Source organism: Giraffa tippelskirchi, chromosome 8 (assembly GCF_054371585.1).
Source record: "Giraffa tippelskirchi isolate mGirTip1 chromosome 8, T2T-mGirTip1v1.2.pri, whole genome shotgun sequence".
In the NCBI taxonomy this organism is placed as follows: domain Eukaryota; kingdom Metazoa; phylum Chordata; class Mammalia; order Artiodactyla; family Giraffidae; genus Giraffa; species Giraffa tippelskirchi.
The window spans coordinates 66,057,825-66,075,269 of NC_137282.1; the positions used below are offsets into that span (position 1 = coordinate 66,057,825).

Below are 17,445 nucleotides of genomic sequence, written 5' to 3' on the forward strand. Positions count from 1 at the left end.
ATGGACATGTATTGAAGAGGCTTTCTTGTTCCCATTTGGATATTCTCCCCTTCTGTGTCAGAGATGAGTTGAGCATGGATGCTGGGGTCTGTGTCTGGACCCTCAACTTTATTCCATCGATCTGGATCTGTGTGTGTTGTTGTATTCCCAATAGCATACTGTCCGGCTCCTGCTGCTGCTGCTGCGGCTAAGTCACTTCAGTCGTGTCTGACTCTGCGCGACCCCATGGCCTGCAGCCTACCAGGCTCCTCCGTCCAGGGCATTTTCCAGGCAAGAGTACTGGAGTGGGTCGCCATTGCCTTCTCCGATACACTCCTGAGGATCCTAGTTTGGTCGTCTAATTTCCTTTCACACAACCTTGGATGCCCGTATCGGGGCTTTTTCGTCGGATTGTATTGACAATTTAGGCTCTTTTCTGTTTCCGTACCCCTTTTGCAATTCTTGGTTGGGTGCGAAAATGCATTGGCATTTTGGGAGGAATAGCATCGAAGCTGTGGATTGCCTTGTGGGGCTGGGATATCATTTTCCAAATAGGAATTCTTTCAAGCCCTGAGCACAGCTTCTCTTTCCAGGGATTGGTGTGGGCTTGATCTTCCTTCTTCCATGTCTCGCCGTTTTGTGAGAACAGGTCCTTCCTTCCCTTCTGGGTTAGATGGACCCGTGGGGATCACTTCAGTGAATGGCATTGTCAGTGGGGGTGATAATTCCCTTCTCATTGGAAGACTTTGCTGTGAGTATTAGAAATGCAAGTGATTTCTCTTCCCCTTCCTCCCTGTCCATCTCTCAGAGCCACCGGGAAACAGAGGCCTCACCCAGGGTCACACAGGCCTGAGGAGGTACAACTAGACTGTTGATTCTTCAGGCCCTCAGTGCTGGACATCATCCGGGATACTCTGTGTGTGTCTTCCTCAGTCTGGTGTCCCTTCAGACCTTTCCCTAGTTTTCACAGGCTTGTTGTGTTGGTGTTCTTTGTCTGTTTGGAGACACATCCTTGATAAGCTTTGTGTTTCCATTCATTCATCTCGCGATGTATGACCTGTCTTTTGCTTTTGTACTGAGGTCTTTCCCACAGTAGATATCTTTGATTTTGCAAAGTGCACTGTATTCTCCTGGTTTTTTTTGTGGACTGCCTTTTAGTTTTGTGTGTGAAGACTCAAAGCACGTGTCCGGTTTCTGCTCATTGTTCCTCTAGATTTGTGACAAGTTTTCATGGAATGTTTGTCTAGGGATAACTGGAAGTGAACTCGGTGTAAGGTGTCAAGTCTCCATCTCCATTCATGTCATCCCCTGCAGTTTCCAATACCCTGTTCCTGAGTGGTTTTGGAGACCTTGTGGGAAGTTTGCTTGCATTGGAGTTTGCGTTTCCACCTTGATTAACTTCACACTGTTCTGCCCTCAGGGACACTGTCAAGGGGGAGTGAGGAGCAGCCTGCACTTCCAGCTGTGAACACACGGTGGGGCGAGTGGTGCTCTCCCCTCTGGGAGCCCCAGGCCACAGGCATCCCAGTGAGGAGCCAGCTCTGTGCTCAGCTGAAAGGAGTTAGTCTCTCAGGAGCCTCTGAGCCCTTCCGTTTGGATCACCCAGGGTGGGCATTTACTGTGACAGAACAAATTGCCCTGAATTCCATGGACGGAAGAGCCTGGCTGTGTAGAGATCGTGAGTTGCCGTGAATCAGACACAACTGAGGACACAAAAATTCAATAGATTAAAACACTTTTTGGGGGCGGGGGGGGAGTGAAAGGGGGTGATGTGGGGTTTTTTTGTCTTATAAAATAGCCAAGGGGAATCTAGTTTAAACCTAAATTCACATATATGGGATAGGTATAGCTCTCCGTCACCCTATTAAAAAAACTACTAAACTTTTCTGAAAGTTTATTTTGTAGCTTCCTTGAGCACTTCATTGTGAAGCATTTTTTTTTTTTTTTCTGAGACTTTGGCCTCATTAAAAAGTACGGTTTGCCTTTACTGGATAATTTTGTTCATTGGTTTCTTAGGGAATCTTGGTAATATTTGAGTTTCCTGGGGAGTATGGTCACATGACCTGGCCCTGGCCAATCGGTGCCTTCCACCTCCTTGGCCACTGTGATTGGCTCCGGACTGGGGCAGTGCCCAATCGGGGCTGAGGGCCGGGCCTCACGTTAGAAGCCAGGGGAAGAGGAGCTCTCGTCCTGCTCTGGTAGGGGAAGGGGTGGGGCCGGGTGAGGTCAGGCTCCGGCAGTGGGAGGGGCGTGAGGTCCGCCTGCGGCAGTTGGTGACCTTCCTGCTCCCCTCAGGGCAGAGCCGCCGGCGTGAGAATGAGGGCGCTGCTGAGCCCAGGGGCTGGGATGGCCTGTTGCTGCTGTGGTCCCAGAGCTCCACCCGAGACCTGAGGGAAGCCGTCTGCCCGTGAGTCCTCTCCCGCTTGTCTGTCAGCTTGTTTGAAACATGCTGGGTTTTCTGCCCAGCTGGCTAAGGGGAGTCCCTGGAAATGCAAGGGTGTGGGTTTTGGCAGACTTCAGGGAAGACATGCCAGATGAGCCTGGGAGACTCCAGCTTAATCTGGATTCAGGAGATATCTCTTCGGGCCAGCTAGTAATTGTAGGATAAGCCTAATGAGTCTTCACAGGATGAAGAGAGTAACGTGCCAAGGTAGCAATCGATGTCCTCATTCGAGAGGATGAAGCTGGTGCTCAGAGAAGGGGGGAACTTGGCCAGAGCAAGGACGTGTGCACCCAGACAGAACCCCCAGATCCGGCCATTGGAGCTCAGGGAGGCCACTGGTGTGGCTTGTCCCTGTGGCAGGGGCCGAGGCATGCAGCCCACCCTGATTCCTGCAGGGGCCTGACTTGGGAAGTGCCATCTGGTAGCTTTGAGACTCACCAAACCAAATTGCACTGGAGAGAGGAAGGACACCTTCCTTCATCCACCCCCCACCCCCGCCGGATTCCCACATACCCTGACCCCTTTCTCTGGATTTCGGAGCCATTTCCAGAGTCCCGCTCATATGACCTCATTCGAAGTGCACTGTGGACGAGCTGCCATCTGCAGCTGCTACCACAGAAGCCAAGGGCTTTAGCTCCCGAGTACCTCCCTTCCTTTGGAACTTGGGGGCCCTCTGCTCCCCACTTGCACACCACAGACCTTTGCTGAGGATTGTGGGGACCCTCACTCAGTTTGCAGCACGTTGTAGCCATCCCTGTCCTCTCAATACCTCCCTTGAAACTCAGCTTGTGAGCTCCTTTGGAGCAGCGTGGCCCACCTGCAACGCTGCAACGGAAGAGACACAGCTGACAGTGAAACAGCAGCTTAGATCTGACGGCCGGAAAGCTCTGTCAAAAGGGACCTCCCTCTTCACACCGTAGAGGCTCTAGGAGCCGCCAGGGTTTCGGAACCAGTGCTGGGGCCAAAAGGACTCCACAGCTGTTTTCCTTCCTGGGGAGGGTTCTGGCTCGAGTGGGAATGGCTCAAGTCTCCTAAGGTTCTGAAAGCCCACTGTGTGCAGATTCACGGTACACAGAGAGCGGAAGGTGGAGTCCTGTCCTGGAGGTGGTCACAGCTCTCGGATGAGCCAGGCAGGCAGGCAGGCAGGGCATGAGAACACCTGAGCTGCCTTGATGAGTCAATGGTGTGGGGGCAGAGGAAGAGAAGCCGGTCTGCTCCCTCGTGTGGTGCCCAGGGCAGGTTGTCCCCAGAGGAATCCCTTACGACAGTGAGGACTATCACGGCTGTTTCCCAAGGGGTTCTGTCAGTGCGTGTCTTCCCCGGAGCGGTCAGGCCGTCTCTAAAATACACTGGCCATGGGCATTGCCTCTCCTTGGAACTTCCCATCTGTTTCTCTTTTTTATGGAACAGTGAATTTCTAGAGGGGTTCTGGGCCACAAGGATGTTGGGTCATTTTCTAGCCTTCTGTCATGAAGAACGCTTTCCTGGGCGTTGGGGTGGTTTGTTGTAACAGCTCCCTTTCTTGGCTTCTTTTGGGAGCTGGTGCAACAAGAGGAGCTCAGCCTCTGCCTTCTGGCTGAGATGTCACCCTTCAAACAGCAATGCCTGCCTGGAGATAATGATGGCATTTGCCAAAAGGGCTTCGTTTGGCACGTGGTATCTTGAAAGGACGTACAACGTCCTTTCAGCTATCAAAGGCTAGTTCAAAGGACATAAACATGAGAACTCTCCAGTGGAGTCTTACAGTAGGTGGAGAGTCCGAAAAAAACTCCTTCAGTCATTTCACTGAGAGTCATTGATTGGGGACACCAAGAATATAGGAAAGAATACAGAAAGAAAAGATGAAATTGTGTTCAGGATCGGGCGGAGGGATGAACAGGGCATGCTTGCCTTGAATCCAGGCTTTGTTTGGGGGTGGGGCATACAGATGGAACGGGTCTGAAACTACAAAGTGGTGATGGTAACACAGTATCACCAGAGTTACACAACAGTGTTCCCAAATTGCAACAATGATGAAAAAGTTTACTACTCCCAACTTAACCAACAAAAATACAGGAAACCATGCAAAAAAGAAAACATCACCAGAAAGGTGGAAACAAACCAAATACAAAGCAGTTCGGGGGAAAGGAACTCCATGTCCCCTGGGGGCAGACCGAGCTGACGGCGTCCACGGTGAGCAGACAGGGATGGAGGCTGCAGAGCCGACCGCTCCCCTGGACGTGGTGTTTCCGGCAAGGGCTCTGGGTCTCTGTCCAGAGCGGGGGCTCGTTCTCCCTGCAGGGGTGGGTGAGTCATCGTGGGCGTCTGGGTGTTGCGCGGGAGCCAGGGCAGGCTCTCCCTGCCGAGGCGGTGACTCCTCCTCTGCCTCGGGTTCTCCTGCCAAAGGCCGAGCAGGTAGAGGTGCACGTGGAGGTGGAGGTTCTGGCTGAGGGGGTGGGACATCAGTGCCTGGGGCTGGGGGTCCTGCAGGCACGGAGATCCGATCTGCCCGGTGTGCTGGCCAGTACCCAGCTGGCCTGGTGTCTCTGCGAGGGCAAGTCTCGGTTCTCCATCTGCCCTCGGTGGATCCCTGGGTCCTGCACCTGGAGCCACCACCTCTGTAGGGACAGGTCTGGGAAGTGGAGCCTGGTTCCAGTTGGAGGCCAGTGCTAGAGCTGTGGGAGAAGCATCGTTTGCCCGCAGGCCAGCCTTGGCATGTGCGTATCCCGGGACAGAAAGCTTCCAAGAGATTCGCAAAGAATACCCAGGGTCGGATGTCTTTTGGGACTGAAGTGTGCAAGATGGGGGGTGGGGGGTGTGAGGCCAGCGCTTGCTGCAGGCCCAGCAGCAGCTTTCGGGGACTCGTCCCTGTGTAGCTCAGCACCCCCTCCGCACACACTCCCGTACACCAGCCCCAGCGTCCTCACCTCTGTGCTCTGGCGTGCTGGGCTCCAGGTCCTCCTGCTGCCTCAGAGGCCGGGGTTCTCGGGACTCTGGGTCGGAGCCGGGTGTGCTGAGCTCCGTGGCAGCCTCAGACTGGGCCGCCGGGTGTATCCTGGGCGGTGTCTCGGCAGCAGGCCTTCCCCGCCTCCGCTTCGCCCCCGGTGGGGCTGATGCCTCCGTGGGCACGCTCACCTGGAGCCTGCACTGGGCCTCACGGGCGGGGGGGTGGTGCTCCGACCCCTCCCTCCGGGAGCTGGATGGGGTGTCCCCGTCCTCGGCCTCATCACGTGGGAAGCTCTGCAACGACAGTGACCGTCAGCCAGCCATGCTGGGAGTTTTCCGAGCTGGGCCTGGCCAGTGGAGCCGCTGCTTCGGCCTGCTCGAACTTCTCTGCCCAGAAGGGTCAGAGACGTGTGTCTGCTCAGATCCCCACCCGGGAGGAAAGAGACCCACCTGAGGGTGTGAGGTCAGCCTGGGCGGCCGGCCCTGCCCGCACTCTCCCCATCCCGCCCAGCATGCTCTCCCCTGGGGTGTGGACACAACTTGTCGGCAGGCTTCTGACCCCACATCCACCTGGGCTTCCTTGAGGGAGACACACCCCGAGAAACCCGCATCCACACACACAGGCAAAGGACCCGGTGTTTCCGGGTGGCATGGGAGAGGTGGCCTGGCCCGGCCGGGGGCTCCCCGTGTTACCTTTCTGTTTCTCCGGGCAAAGGGCCAGAGGCGTCTCGGGGGTGCCCTGAGCCAATGTCGACAGGGTGCCCACGCACACTGCCTGTGAGCTCTCCTGAGGCCCCGGCCTCTGGGCAGGGGCAAACAGCAGAACATCTCGGCAGCAAGTGATCTGGCTGGGGGCTCCTCTCCGCTCTCGAGGCCTGGATACCCGGGTTGCGGGTTCTGTTGGGTTCTGTTGCCGGCAGGTGACATCATTTCTTGGGGTTCGTGCTGAGGTCCCTTCCCCAAAACTTCCCAAGGGAATCTCTGGGTTTCTGACTGCTCGACCACCACCCTTAAGCCATGTGCAGGCACAGTGACACCCACCCAGCCCAGCCGAGAGCCCTGGGGAGGCCTGGGTGCAGCCAGGGCCTGAGCTCCGAGGGCCCCGCTGCTCTCAGACCAGGCTCCTTCTTCTCATAAGTGGTGTGGCCCTGGACAAGCATATGCCCCTCAGGGTTTCCCCAGTCTCTCCATCTGCAGAGTGGCGGTCATTCTCCCATCTGCTTCCTAGGTCTGTCGGCCTACGAGCAGCTCCATGCCTTTCCACCTGGGGCCGATATCACGTGGAGCTTGTGCGCTGAGACTTCAGAAAGAAAGATTCCTTCCTGGGCTGACACAGCACAGAATGGGGCAGAACGAGGCCTCGATGTGCCGTGGTACCCAGGAAAAGGCACTCCCCCTCCTGAATGTTTTGAGACCCCGCGTCCAAGTTGGAGGACCGAAAGGAAGACTCGAAGGTCTCCCTCTCTTATAGAAAACAGTGGCCATCTTTCTAGTCCTCTGTTTCCATTGAGATTCTGTTCAAGTGTCCCAGCTCGGCTTCTGCGGGTGGCTGAGCTTCTAATGGCTCCCTGCGTTCTTGTCTTTTCCTCTCCAAACCTTCCGTCCTTTTCCCCCTTCTGGGGTGGATGGGCGCTGTCATTGCTTCTACCTTCGAGACAGATTGATGAAAAGTCTGGACCATCGACTCCTTTCCTCTCTTTGGTTCCGTGTCTCTCTCTGGCTGTGTCCCTCTCTTTTCCTTTCTCAATTCAGTCTGTGTCTTCCTCTTTCTCTCTCGTGTGTGGACGGATGGATGCTAGGAATGCACGTGTATATGATTAGATGAGGGTTATGTTTTAGGGATAGGTTAGAGGGAGAGAAAGGCTTTAGGTCGGAGTTGGTCATGGGGGAAGGGTCAAGGGTGGTGGTGGTGTTTCTTGGAATCTGAGTGCTGTGCATTCTTCGTCTCTTTCCATATGAACCCCTTCTCAGATACACCACTTGCAAGGAGTCTCTCGTGTTCCGTTTCCTCTCTTTTGCATTTGTGAATGCTTAGCTTCTCTGTTGTGAAGAGGTTCCATTGGATGGAAACCCATTGGTGTACTTCGTGTACCTCTTTCCCTTACTTGAAGAGACCCATTTCTACCTCCGCCCAGCAAATGGCAAGGAGACTCTGATGTTAAGGAGCCTTTGACCTACGCTTCTTTCTAGCTATCTCATGACATCAGCCTTTAGGGTGAGGTTTTCCCCGATATTGAGGTGGTCTGAGATCAAAACCAATAGCGTTCTTCAGATGTAGCTGTCTGGTTTTCCCATGGACATGTATTGAAGAGGCTTTCTTGTTCCCATTTGGATATTCTCCCCTTCTGTGTCAGAGATGAGTTGAGCATGGATGCTGGGGTCTGTGTCTGGACCCTCAACTTTATTCCATCGATCTGGATCTGTGTGTGTTGTTGTATTCCCAATAGCATACTGTCCGGCTCCTGCTGCTGCTGCTGCGGCTAAGTCACTTCAGTCGTGTCTGACTCTGCGCGACCCCATGGCCTGCAGCCTACCAGGCTCCTCCGTCCAGGGCATTTTCCAGGCAAGAGTACTGGAGTGGGTCGCCATTGCCTTCTCCGATACACTCCTGAGGATCCTAGTTTGGTCGTCTAATTTCCTTTCACACAACCTTGGATGCCCGTATCGGGGCTTTTTCGTCGGATTGTATTGACAATTTAGGCTCTTTTCTGTTTCCGTACCCCTTTTGCAATTCTTGGTTGGGTGCGAAAATGCATTGGCATTTTGGGAGGAATAGCATCGAAGCTGTGGATTGCCTTGTGGGGCTGGGATATCATTTTCCAAATAGGAATTCTTTCAAGCCCTGAGCACAGCTTCTCTTTCCAGGGATTGGTGTGGGCTTGATCTTCCTTCTTCCATGTCTCGCCGTTTTGTGAGAACAGGTCCTTCCTTCCCTTCTGGGTTAGATGGACCCGTGGGGATCACTTCAGTGAATGGCATTGTCAGTGGGGGTGATAATTCCCTTCTCATTGGAAGACTTTGCTGTGAGTATTAGAAATGCAAGTGATTTCTCTTCCCCTTCCTCCCTGTCCATCTCTCAGAGCCACCGGGAAACAGAGGCCTCACCCAGGGTCACACAGGCCTGAGGAGGTACAACTAGACTGTTGATTCTTCAGGCCCTCAGTGCTGGACATCATCCGGGATACTCTGTGTGTGTCTTCCTCAGTCTGGTGTCCCTTCAGACCTTTCCCTAGTTTTCACAGGCTTGTTGTGTTGGTGTTCTTTGTCTGTTTGGAGACACATCCTTGATAAGCTTTGTGTTTCCACTCATTCGTCTCGCGATGTATGACCTGTCTTTTGCTTTTGTACTGAGGTCTTTCCCACAGTAGATATCTTTGATTTTGCAAAGTGCACTGTATTCTCCTGGTTTTTTTTGTGGACTGCCTTTTAGTTTTGTGTGTGAAGACTCAAAGCACGTGTCCGGTTTCTGCTCATTGTTCCTCTAGATTTGTGACAAGTTTTCATGGAATGTTTGTCTAGGGATAACTGGAAGTGAACTCGGTGTAAGGTGTCAAGTCTCCATCTCCATTCATGTCATCCCCTGCAGTTTCCAATACCCTGTTCCTGAGTGGTTTTGGAGACCTTGTGGGAAGTTTGCTTGCATTGGAGTTTGCGTTTCCACCTTGATTAACTTCACACTGTTCTGCCCTCAGGGACACTGTCAAGGGGGAGTGAGGAGCAGCCTGCACTTCCAGCTGTGAACACACGGTGGGGCGAGTGGTGCTCTCCCCTCTGGGAGCCCCAGGCCACAGGCATCCCAGTGAGGAGCCAGCTCTGTGCTCAGCTGAAAGGAGTTAGTCTCTCAGGAGCCTCTGAGCCCTTCCGTTTGGATCACCCAGGGTGGGCATTTACTGTGACAGAACAAATTGCCCTGAATTCCATGGACGGAAGAGCCTGGCTGTGTAGAGATCGTGAGTTGCCGTGAATCAGACACAACTGAGGACACAAAAATTCAATAGATTAAAACACTTTTTGGGGGCGGGGGGGAGTGAAAGGGGGTGATGTGGGGTTTTTTTGTCTTATAAAATAGCCAAGGGGAATCTAGTTTAAACCTAAATTCACATATATGGGATAGGTATAGCTCTCCGTCACCCTATTAAAAAAACTACTAAACTTTTCTGAAAGTTTATTTTGTAGCTTCCTTGAGCACTTCATTGTGAAGCATTTTTTTTTTTTTTCTGAGACTTTGGCCTCATTAAAAAGTACGGTTTGCCTTTACTGGATAATTTTGTTCATTGGTTTCTTAGGGAATCTTGGTAATATTTGAGTTTCCTGGGGAGTATGGTCACATGACCTGGCCCTGGCCAATCAGTGCCTTCCACCTCCTTGGCCACTGTGATTGGCTCCGGACTGGGGCAGTGCCCAATCGGGGCTGAGGGCCGGGCCTCACGTTAGAAGCCAGGGGAAGAGGAGCTCTCGTCCTGCTCTGGTAGGGGAAGGGGTGGGGCCGGGTGAGGTCAGGCTCCAGCAGTGGGAGGGGCGTGAGGTCCGCCTGCGGCAGTTGGTGACCTTCCTGCTCCCCTCAGGGCAGAGCCGCCGGCGTGAGAATGAGGGCGCTGCTGAGCCCAGGGGCTGGGATGGCCTGTTGCTGCTGTGGTCCCAGAGCTCCACCCGAGACCTGAGGGAAGCCGTCTGCCCGTGAGTCCTCTCCCGCTTGTCTGTCAGCTTGTTTGAAACATGCTGGGTTTTCTGCCCAGCTGGCTAAGGGGAGTCCCTGGAAATGCAAGGGTGTGGGTTTTGGCAGACTTCAGGGAAGACATGCCAGATGAGCCTAGGAGACTCCAGCTTAATCTGGATTCAGGAGATATCTCTTCGGGCCAGCTAGTAATTGTAGGATAAGCCTAATGAGTCTTCACAGGATGAAGAGAGTAACGTGCCAAGGTAGCAATCGATGTCCTCATTCGAGAGGATGAAGCTGGTGCTCAGAGAAGGGGGGAACTTGGCCAGAGCAAGGACGTGTGCACCCAGACAGAACCCCCAGATCCGGCCATTGGAGCTCAGGGAGGCCACTGGTGTGGCTTGTCCCTGTGGCAGGGGCCGAGGCATGCAGCCCACCCTGATTCCTGCAGGGGCCTGACTTGGGAAGTGCCATCTGGTAGCTTTGAGACTCACCAAACCAAATTGCACTGGAGAGAGGAAGGACACCTTCCTTCATCCACCCCCCACCCCCGCCGGATTCCCACATACCCTGACCCCTTTCTCTGGATTTCGGAGCCATTTCCAGAGTCCCGCTCATATGACCTCATTCGAAGTGCACTGTGGACGAGCTGCCATCTGCAGCTGCTACCACAGAAGCCAAGGGCTTTAGCTCCCGAGTACCTCCCTTCCTTTGGAACTTGGGGGCCCTCTGCTCCCCACTTGCACACCACAGACCTTTGCTGAGGATTGTGGGGACCCTCACTCAGTTTGCAGCACGTTGTAGCCATCCCTGTCCTCTCAATACCTCCCTTGAAACTCAGCTTGTGAGCTCCTTTGGAGCAGCGTGGCCCACCTGCAACGCTGCAACGGAAGAGACACAGCTGACAGTGAAACAGCAGCTTAGATCTGACGGCCGGAAAGCTCTGTCAAAAGGGACCTCCCTCTTCACACCGTAGAGGCTCTAGGAGCCGCCAGGGTTTCGGAACCAGTGCTGGGGCCAAAAGGACTCCACAGCTGTTTTCCTTCCTGGGGAGGGTTCTGGCTCGAGTGGGAATGGCTCAAGTCTCCTAAGGTTCTGAAAGCCCACTGTGTGCAGATTCACGGTACACAGAGAGCGGAAGGTGGAGTCCTGTCCTGGAGGTGGTCACAGCTCTCGGATGAGCCAGGCAGGCAGGCAGGCAGGGCATGAGAACACCTGAGCTGCCTTGATGAGTCAATGGTGTGGGGGCAGAGGAAGAGAAGCCGGTCTGCTCCCTCGTGTGGTGCCCAGGGCAGGTTGTCCCCAGAGGAATCCCTTACGACAGTGAGGACTATCACGGCTGTTTCCCAAGGGGTTCTGTCAGTGCGTGTCTTCCCCGGAGCGGTCAGGCCGTCTCTAAAATACACTGGCCATGGGCATTGCCTCTCCTTGGAACTTCCCATCTGTTTCTCTTTTTTATGGAACAGTGAATTTCTAGAGGGGTTCTGGGCCACAAGGATGTTGGGTCATTTTCTAGCCTTCTGTCATGAAGAACGCTTTCCTGGGCGTTGGGGTGGTTTGTTGTAACAGCTCCCTTTCTTGGCTTCTTTTGGGAGCTGGTGCAACAAGAGGAGCTCAGCCTCTGCCTTCTGGCTGAGATGTCACCCTTCAAACAGCAATGCCTGCCTGGAGATAATGATGGCATTTGCCAAAAGGGCTTCGTTTGGCACGAGGTATCTTGAAAGGACGTACAACGTCCTTTCAGCTATCAAAGGCTAGTTCAAAGGACATAAACATGAGAACTCTCCAGTGGAGTCTTACAGTAGGTGGAGAGTCCGAAAAAAACTCCTTCAGTCATTTCACTGAGAGTCATTGATTGGGGACACCAAGAATATAGGAAAGAATACAGAAAGAAAAGATGAAATTGTGTTCAGGATCGGGCGGAGGGATGAACAGGGCATGCTTGCCTTGAATCCAGGCTTTGTTTGGGGGTGGGGCATACAGATGGAACGGGTCTGAAACTACAAAGTGGTGATGGTAACACAGTATCACCAGAGTTACACAACAGTGTTCCCAAATTGCAACAATGATGAAAAAGTTTACTACTCCCAACTTAACCAACAAAAATACAGGAAACCATGCAAAAAAGAAAACATCACCAGAAAGGTGGAAACAAACCAAATACAAAGCAGTTCGGGGGAAAGGAACTCCATGTCCCCTGGGGGCAGACCGAGCTGACGGCGTCCACGGTGAGCAGACAGGGATGGAGGCTGCAGAGCCGACCGCTCCCCTGGACGTGGTGTTTCCGGCAAGGGCTCTGGGTCTCTGTCCAGAGCGGGGGCTCGTTCTCCCTGCAGGGGTGGGTGAGTCATCGTGGGCGTCTGGGTGTTGCGCGGGAGCGAGGGCAGGCTCTCCCTGCCGAGGCGGTGACTCCTCCTCTGCCTCGGGTTCTCCTGCCAAAGGCCGAGCAGGTAGAGGTGCACGTGGAGGTGGAGGTTCTGGCTGAGGGGGTGGGACATCAGTGCCTGGGGCTGGGGGTCCTGCAGGCACGGAGATCCGATCTGCCCGGTGTGCTGGCCAGTACCCAGCTGGCCTGGTGTCTCTGCGAGGGCAAGTCTCGGTTCTCCATCTGCCCTCGGTGGATCCCTGGGTCCTGCACCTGGAGCCACCACCTCTGTAGGGACAGGTCTGGGAAGTGGAGCCTGGTTCCAGTTGGAGGCCAGTGCTAGAGCTGTGGGAGAAGCATCGTTTGCCCGCAGGCCAGCCTTGGCATGTGCGTATCCCGGGACAGAAAGCTTCCAAGAGATTCCCAAAGAATACCCAGGGTCGGATGTCTTTTGGGACTGAAGTGTGCAAGATGGGGGGTGGGGGGTGTGAGGCCAGCGCTTGCTGCAGGCCCAGCAGCAGCTTTCGGGGACTCGTCCCTGTGTAGCTCAGCACCCCCTCCGCACACACTCCCGTACACCAGCCCCAGCGTCCTCACCTCTGTGCTCTGGCGTGCTGGGCTCCAGGTCCTCCTGCTGCCTCAGAGGCCGGGGTTCTCGGGACTCTGGGTCGGAGCCGGGTGTGCTGAGCTCCGTGGCAGCCTCAGACTGGGCCGCCGGGTGTATCCTGGGCGGTGTCTCGGCAGCAGGCCTTCCCCGCCTCCGCTTCGCCCCCGGTGGGGCTGATGCCTCCGTGGGCACGCTCACCTGGAGCCTGCACTGGGCCTCACGGGCGGGGGGGTGGTGCTCCGACCCCTCCCTCCGGGAGCTGGATGGGGTGTCCCCGTCCTCGGCCTCATCACGTGGGAAGCTCTGCAACGACAGTGACCGTCAGCCAGCCATGCTGGGAGTTTTCCGAGCTGGGCCTGGCCAGTGGAGCCGCTGCTTCGGCCTGCTCGAACTTCTCTGCCCAGAAGGGTCAGAGACGTGTGTCTGCTCAGATCCCCACCCGGGAGGAAAGAGACCCACCTGAGGGTGTGAGGTCAGCCTGGGCGGCCGGCCCTGCCCGCACTCTCCCCATCCCGCCCAGCATGCTCTCCCCTGGGGTGTGGACACAACTTGTCGGCAGGCTTCTGACCCCACATCCACCTGGGCTTCCTTGAGGGAGACACACCCCGAGAAACCCGCATCCACACACACAGGCAAAGGACCCGGTGTTTCCGGGTGGCATGGGAGAGGTGGCCTGGCCCGGCCGGGGGCTCCCCGTGTTACCTTTCTGTTTCTCCGGGCAAAGGGCCAGAGGCGTCTCGGGGGTGCCCTGAGCCAACGTCAACAGGGTGCCCACGCACACTGCCTGTGAGCTCTCCTGAGGCCCCGGCCTCTGGGCAGGGGCAAACAGCAGAACATCTCGGCAGCAAGTGATCTGGCTGGGGGCTCCTCTCCGCTCTCGAGGCCTGGATACCCGGGTTGCGGGTTCTGTTGGGTTCTGTTGCCGGCAGGTGACATCATTTCTTGGGGTTCGTGCTGAGGTCCCTTCCCCAAAACTTCCCAAGGGAATCTCTGGGTTTCTGACTGCTCGACCACCACCCTTAAGCCATGTGCAGGCACAGTGACACCCACCCAGCCCAGCCGAGAGCCCTGGGGAGGCCTGGGTGCAGCCAGGGCCTGAGCTCCGAGGGCCCCGCTGCTCTCAGACCAGGCTCCTTCTTCTCATAAGTGGTGTGGCCCTGGACAAGCATATGCCCCTCAGGGTTTCCCCAGTCTCTCCATCTGCAGAGTGGCGGTCATTCTCCCATCTGCTTCCTAGGTCTGTCGGCCTACGAGCAGCTCCATGCCTTTCCACCTGGGGCCGATATCACGTGGAGCTTGTGCGCTGAGACTTCAGAAAGAAAGATTCCTTCCTGGGCTGACACAGCACAGAATGGGGCAGAACGAGGCCTCGATGTGCCGTGGTACCCAGGAAAAGGCACTCCCCCTCCTGAATGTTTTGAGACCCCGCATCCAAGTTGGAGGACCGAAAGGAAGACTCGAAGGTCTCCCTCTCTTATAGAAAACAGTGGCCATCTTTCTAGTCCTCTGTTTCCATTGAGATTCTGTTCAAGTGTCCCAGCTCGGCTTCTGCGGGTGGCTGAGCTTCTAATGGCTCCCTGCGTTCTTGTCTTTTCCTCTCCAAACCTTCCGTCCTTTTCCCCCTTCTGGGGTGGATGGGCGCTGTCATTGCTTCTACCTTCGAGACAGATTGATGAAAAGTCTGGACCATCGACTCCTTTCCTCTCTTTGGTTCCGTGTCTCTCTCTGGCTGTGTCCCTCTCTTTTCCTTTCTCAATTCAGTCTGTGTCTTCCTCTTTCTCTCTCGTGTGTGGACGGATGGATGCTAGGAATGCACGTGTATATGATTAGATGAGGGTTATGTTTTAGGGATAGGTTAGAGGGAGAGAAAGGCTTTAGGTCGGAGTTGGTCATGGGGGAAGGGTCAAGGGTGGTGGTGGTGTTTCTTGGAATCTGAGTGCTGTGCATTCTTCGTCTCTTTCCATATGAACCCCTTCTCAGATACACCACTTGCAAGGAGTCTCTCGTGTTCCGTTTCCTCTCTTTTGCATTTGTGAATGCTTAGCTTCTCTGTTGTGAAGAGGTTCCATTGGATGGAAACCCATTGGTGTACTTCGTGTACCTCTTTCCCTTACTTGAAGAGACCCATTTCTACCTCCGCCCAGCAAATGGCAAGGAGACTCTGATGTTAAGGAGCCTTTGACCTACGCTTCTTTCTAGCTATCTCATGACATCAGCCTTTAGGGTGAGGTTTTCCCCGATATTGAGGTGGTCTGAGATCAAAACCAATAGCGTTCTTCAGATGTAGCTGTCTGGTTTTCCCATGGACATGTATTGAAGAGGCTTTCTTGTTCCCATTTGGATATTCTCCCCTTCTGTGTCAGAGATGAGTTGAGCATGGATGCTGGGGTCTGTGTCTGGACCCTCAACTTTATTCCATCGATCTGGATCTGTGTGTGTTGTTGTATTCCCAATAGCATACTGTCCGGCTCCTGCTGCTGCTGCTGCGGCTAAGTCACTTCAGTCGTGTCTGACTCTGCGCGACCCCATGGCCTGCAGCCTACCAGGCTCCTCCGTCCAGGGCATTTTCCAGGCAAGAGTACTGGAGTGGGTCGCCATTGCCTTCTCCGATACTCTCCTGAGGATCCTAGTTTGGTCGTCTAATTTCCTTTCACACAACCTTGGATGCCCGTATCGGGGCTTTTTCGTCGGATTGTATTGACAATTTAGGCTCTTTTCTGTTTCCGTACCCCTTTTGCAATTCTTGGTTGGGTGCGAAAATGCATTGGCATTTTGGGAGGAATAGCATCGAAGCTGTGGATTGCCTTGTGGGGCTGGGATATCATTTTCCAAATAGGAATTCTTTCAAGCCCTGAGCACAGCTTCTCTTTCCAGGGATTGGTGTGGGCTTGATCTTCCTTCTTCCATGTCTCGCCGTTTTGTGAGAACAGGTCCTTCCTTCCCTTCTGGGTTAGATGGACCCGTGGGGATCACTTCAGTGAATGGCATTGTCAGTGGGGGTGATAATTCCCTTCTCATTGGAAGACTTTGCTGTGAGTATTAGAAATGCAAGTGATTTCTCTTCCCCTTCCTCCCTGTCCATCTCTCAGAGCCACCGGGAAACAGAGGCCTCACCCAGGGTCACACAGGCCTGAGGAGGTACAACTAGACTGTTGATTCTTCAGGCCCTCAGTGCTGGACATCATCCGGGATACTCTGTGTGTGTCTTCCTCAGTCTGGTGTCCCTTCAGACCTTTCCCTAGTTTTCACAGGCTTGTTGTGTTGGTGTTCTTTGTCTGTTTGGAGACACATCCTTGATAAGCTTTGTGTTTCCACTCATTCGTCTCGCGATGTATGACCTGTCTTTTGCTTTTGTACTGAGGTCTTTCCCACAGTAGATATCTTTGATTTTGCAAAGTGCACTGTATTCTCCTGGTTTTTTTTGTGGACTGCCTTTTAGTTTTGTGTGTGAAGACTCAAAGCACGTGTCCGGTTTCTGCTCATTGTTCCTCTAGATTTGTGACAAGTTTTCATGGAATGTTTGTCTAGGGATAACTGGAAGTGAACTCGGTGTAAGGTGTCAAGTCTCCATCTCCATTCATGTCATCCCCTGCAGTTTCCAATACCCTGTTCCTGAGTGGTTTTGGAGACCTTGTGGGAAGTTTGCTTGCATTGGAGTTTGCGTTTCCACCTTGATTAACTTCACACTGTTCTGCCCTCAGGGACACTGTCAAGGGGGAGTGAGGAGCAGCCTGCACTTCCAGCTGTGAACACACGGTGGGGCGAGTGGTGCTCTCCCCTCTGGGAGCCCCAGGCCACAGGCATCCCAGTGAGGAGCCAGCTCTGTGCTCAGCTGAAAGGAGTTAGTCTCTCAGGAGCCTCTGAGCCCTTCCGTTTGGATCACCCAGGGTGGGCATTTACTGTGACAGAACAAATTGCCCTGAATTCCATGGACGGAAGAGCCTGGCTGTGTAGAGATCGTGAGTTGCCGTGAATCAGACACAACTGAGGACACAAAAATTCAATAGATTAAAACACTTTTTGGGGGCGGGGGGGAGTGAAAGGGGGTGATGTGGGGTTTTTTTGTCTTATAAAATAGCCAAGGGGAATCTAGTTTAAACCTAAATTCACATATATGGGATAGGTATAGCTCTCCGTCACCCTATTAAAAAAACTACTAAACTTTTCTGAAAGTTTATTTTGTAGCTTCCTTGAGCACTTCATTGTGAAGCATTTTTTTTTTTTTTTCTGAGACTTTGGCCTCATTAAAAAGTACGGTTTGCCTTTACTGGATAATTTTGTTCATTGGTTTCTTAGGGAATCTTGGTAATATTTGAGTTTCCTGGGGAGTATGGTCACATGACCTGGCCCTGGCCAATCGGTGCCTTCCACCTCCTTGGCCACTGTGATTGGCTCCGGACTGGGGCAGTGCCCAATCGGGGCTGAGGGCCGGGCCTCACGTTAGAAGCCAGGGGAAGAGGAGCTCTCGT

The 17,445-nt window shown here is 54.0% G+C and overlaps 2 protein-coding genes across 2 annotated transcripts in view; one reads left to right on the forward strand and one right to left on the reverse strand.

Annotated features, from left to right (window-relative positions):
- LOC145517098 (uncharacterized) overlaps window positions 1-17,445 on the forward strand; it is a 437,457-nt gene that overhangs the window by 226,714 nt on the left and 193,298 nt on the right. The window contains exons 65-69 of the mRNA XM_081519356.1: window positions 1,400-1,657; window positions 2,275-2,386; window positions 9,040-9,297; window positions 9,913-10,024; window positions 16,678-16,935. The gene's annotated coding sequence lies outside the window, so the exon portion shown is untranslated. The remainder of the gene's footprint in view (window positions 1-1,399; window positions 1,658-2,274; window positions 2,387-9,039; window positions 9,298-9,912; window positions 10,025-16,677; window positions 16,936-17,445) is intronic.
- Window positions 2,274-6,832, reverse strand: LOC145518968 (uncharacterized). The gene is made up of 3 exons (XM_081524232.1): window positions 6,824-6,832; window positions 5,329-5,641; window positions 2,274-5,076 (listed from the first exon to the last, which is right to left on the reverse strand). Exons 1-3 carry the CDS (start codon window positions 6,830-6,832, stop codon window positions 4,448-4,450), a joined length of 951 nt encoding a protein of 316 aa, XP_081380358.1. The 3' UTR covers window positions 2,274-4,447.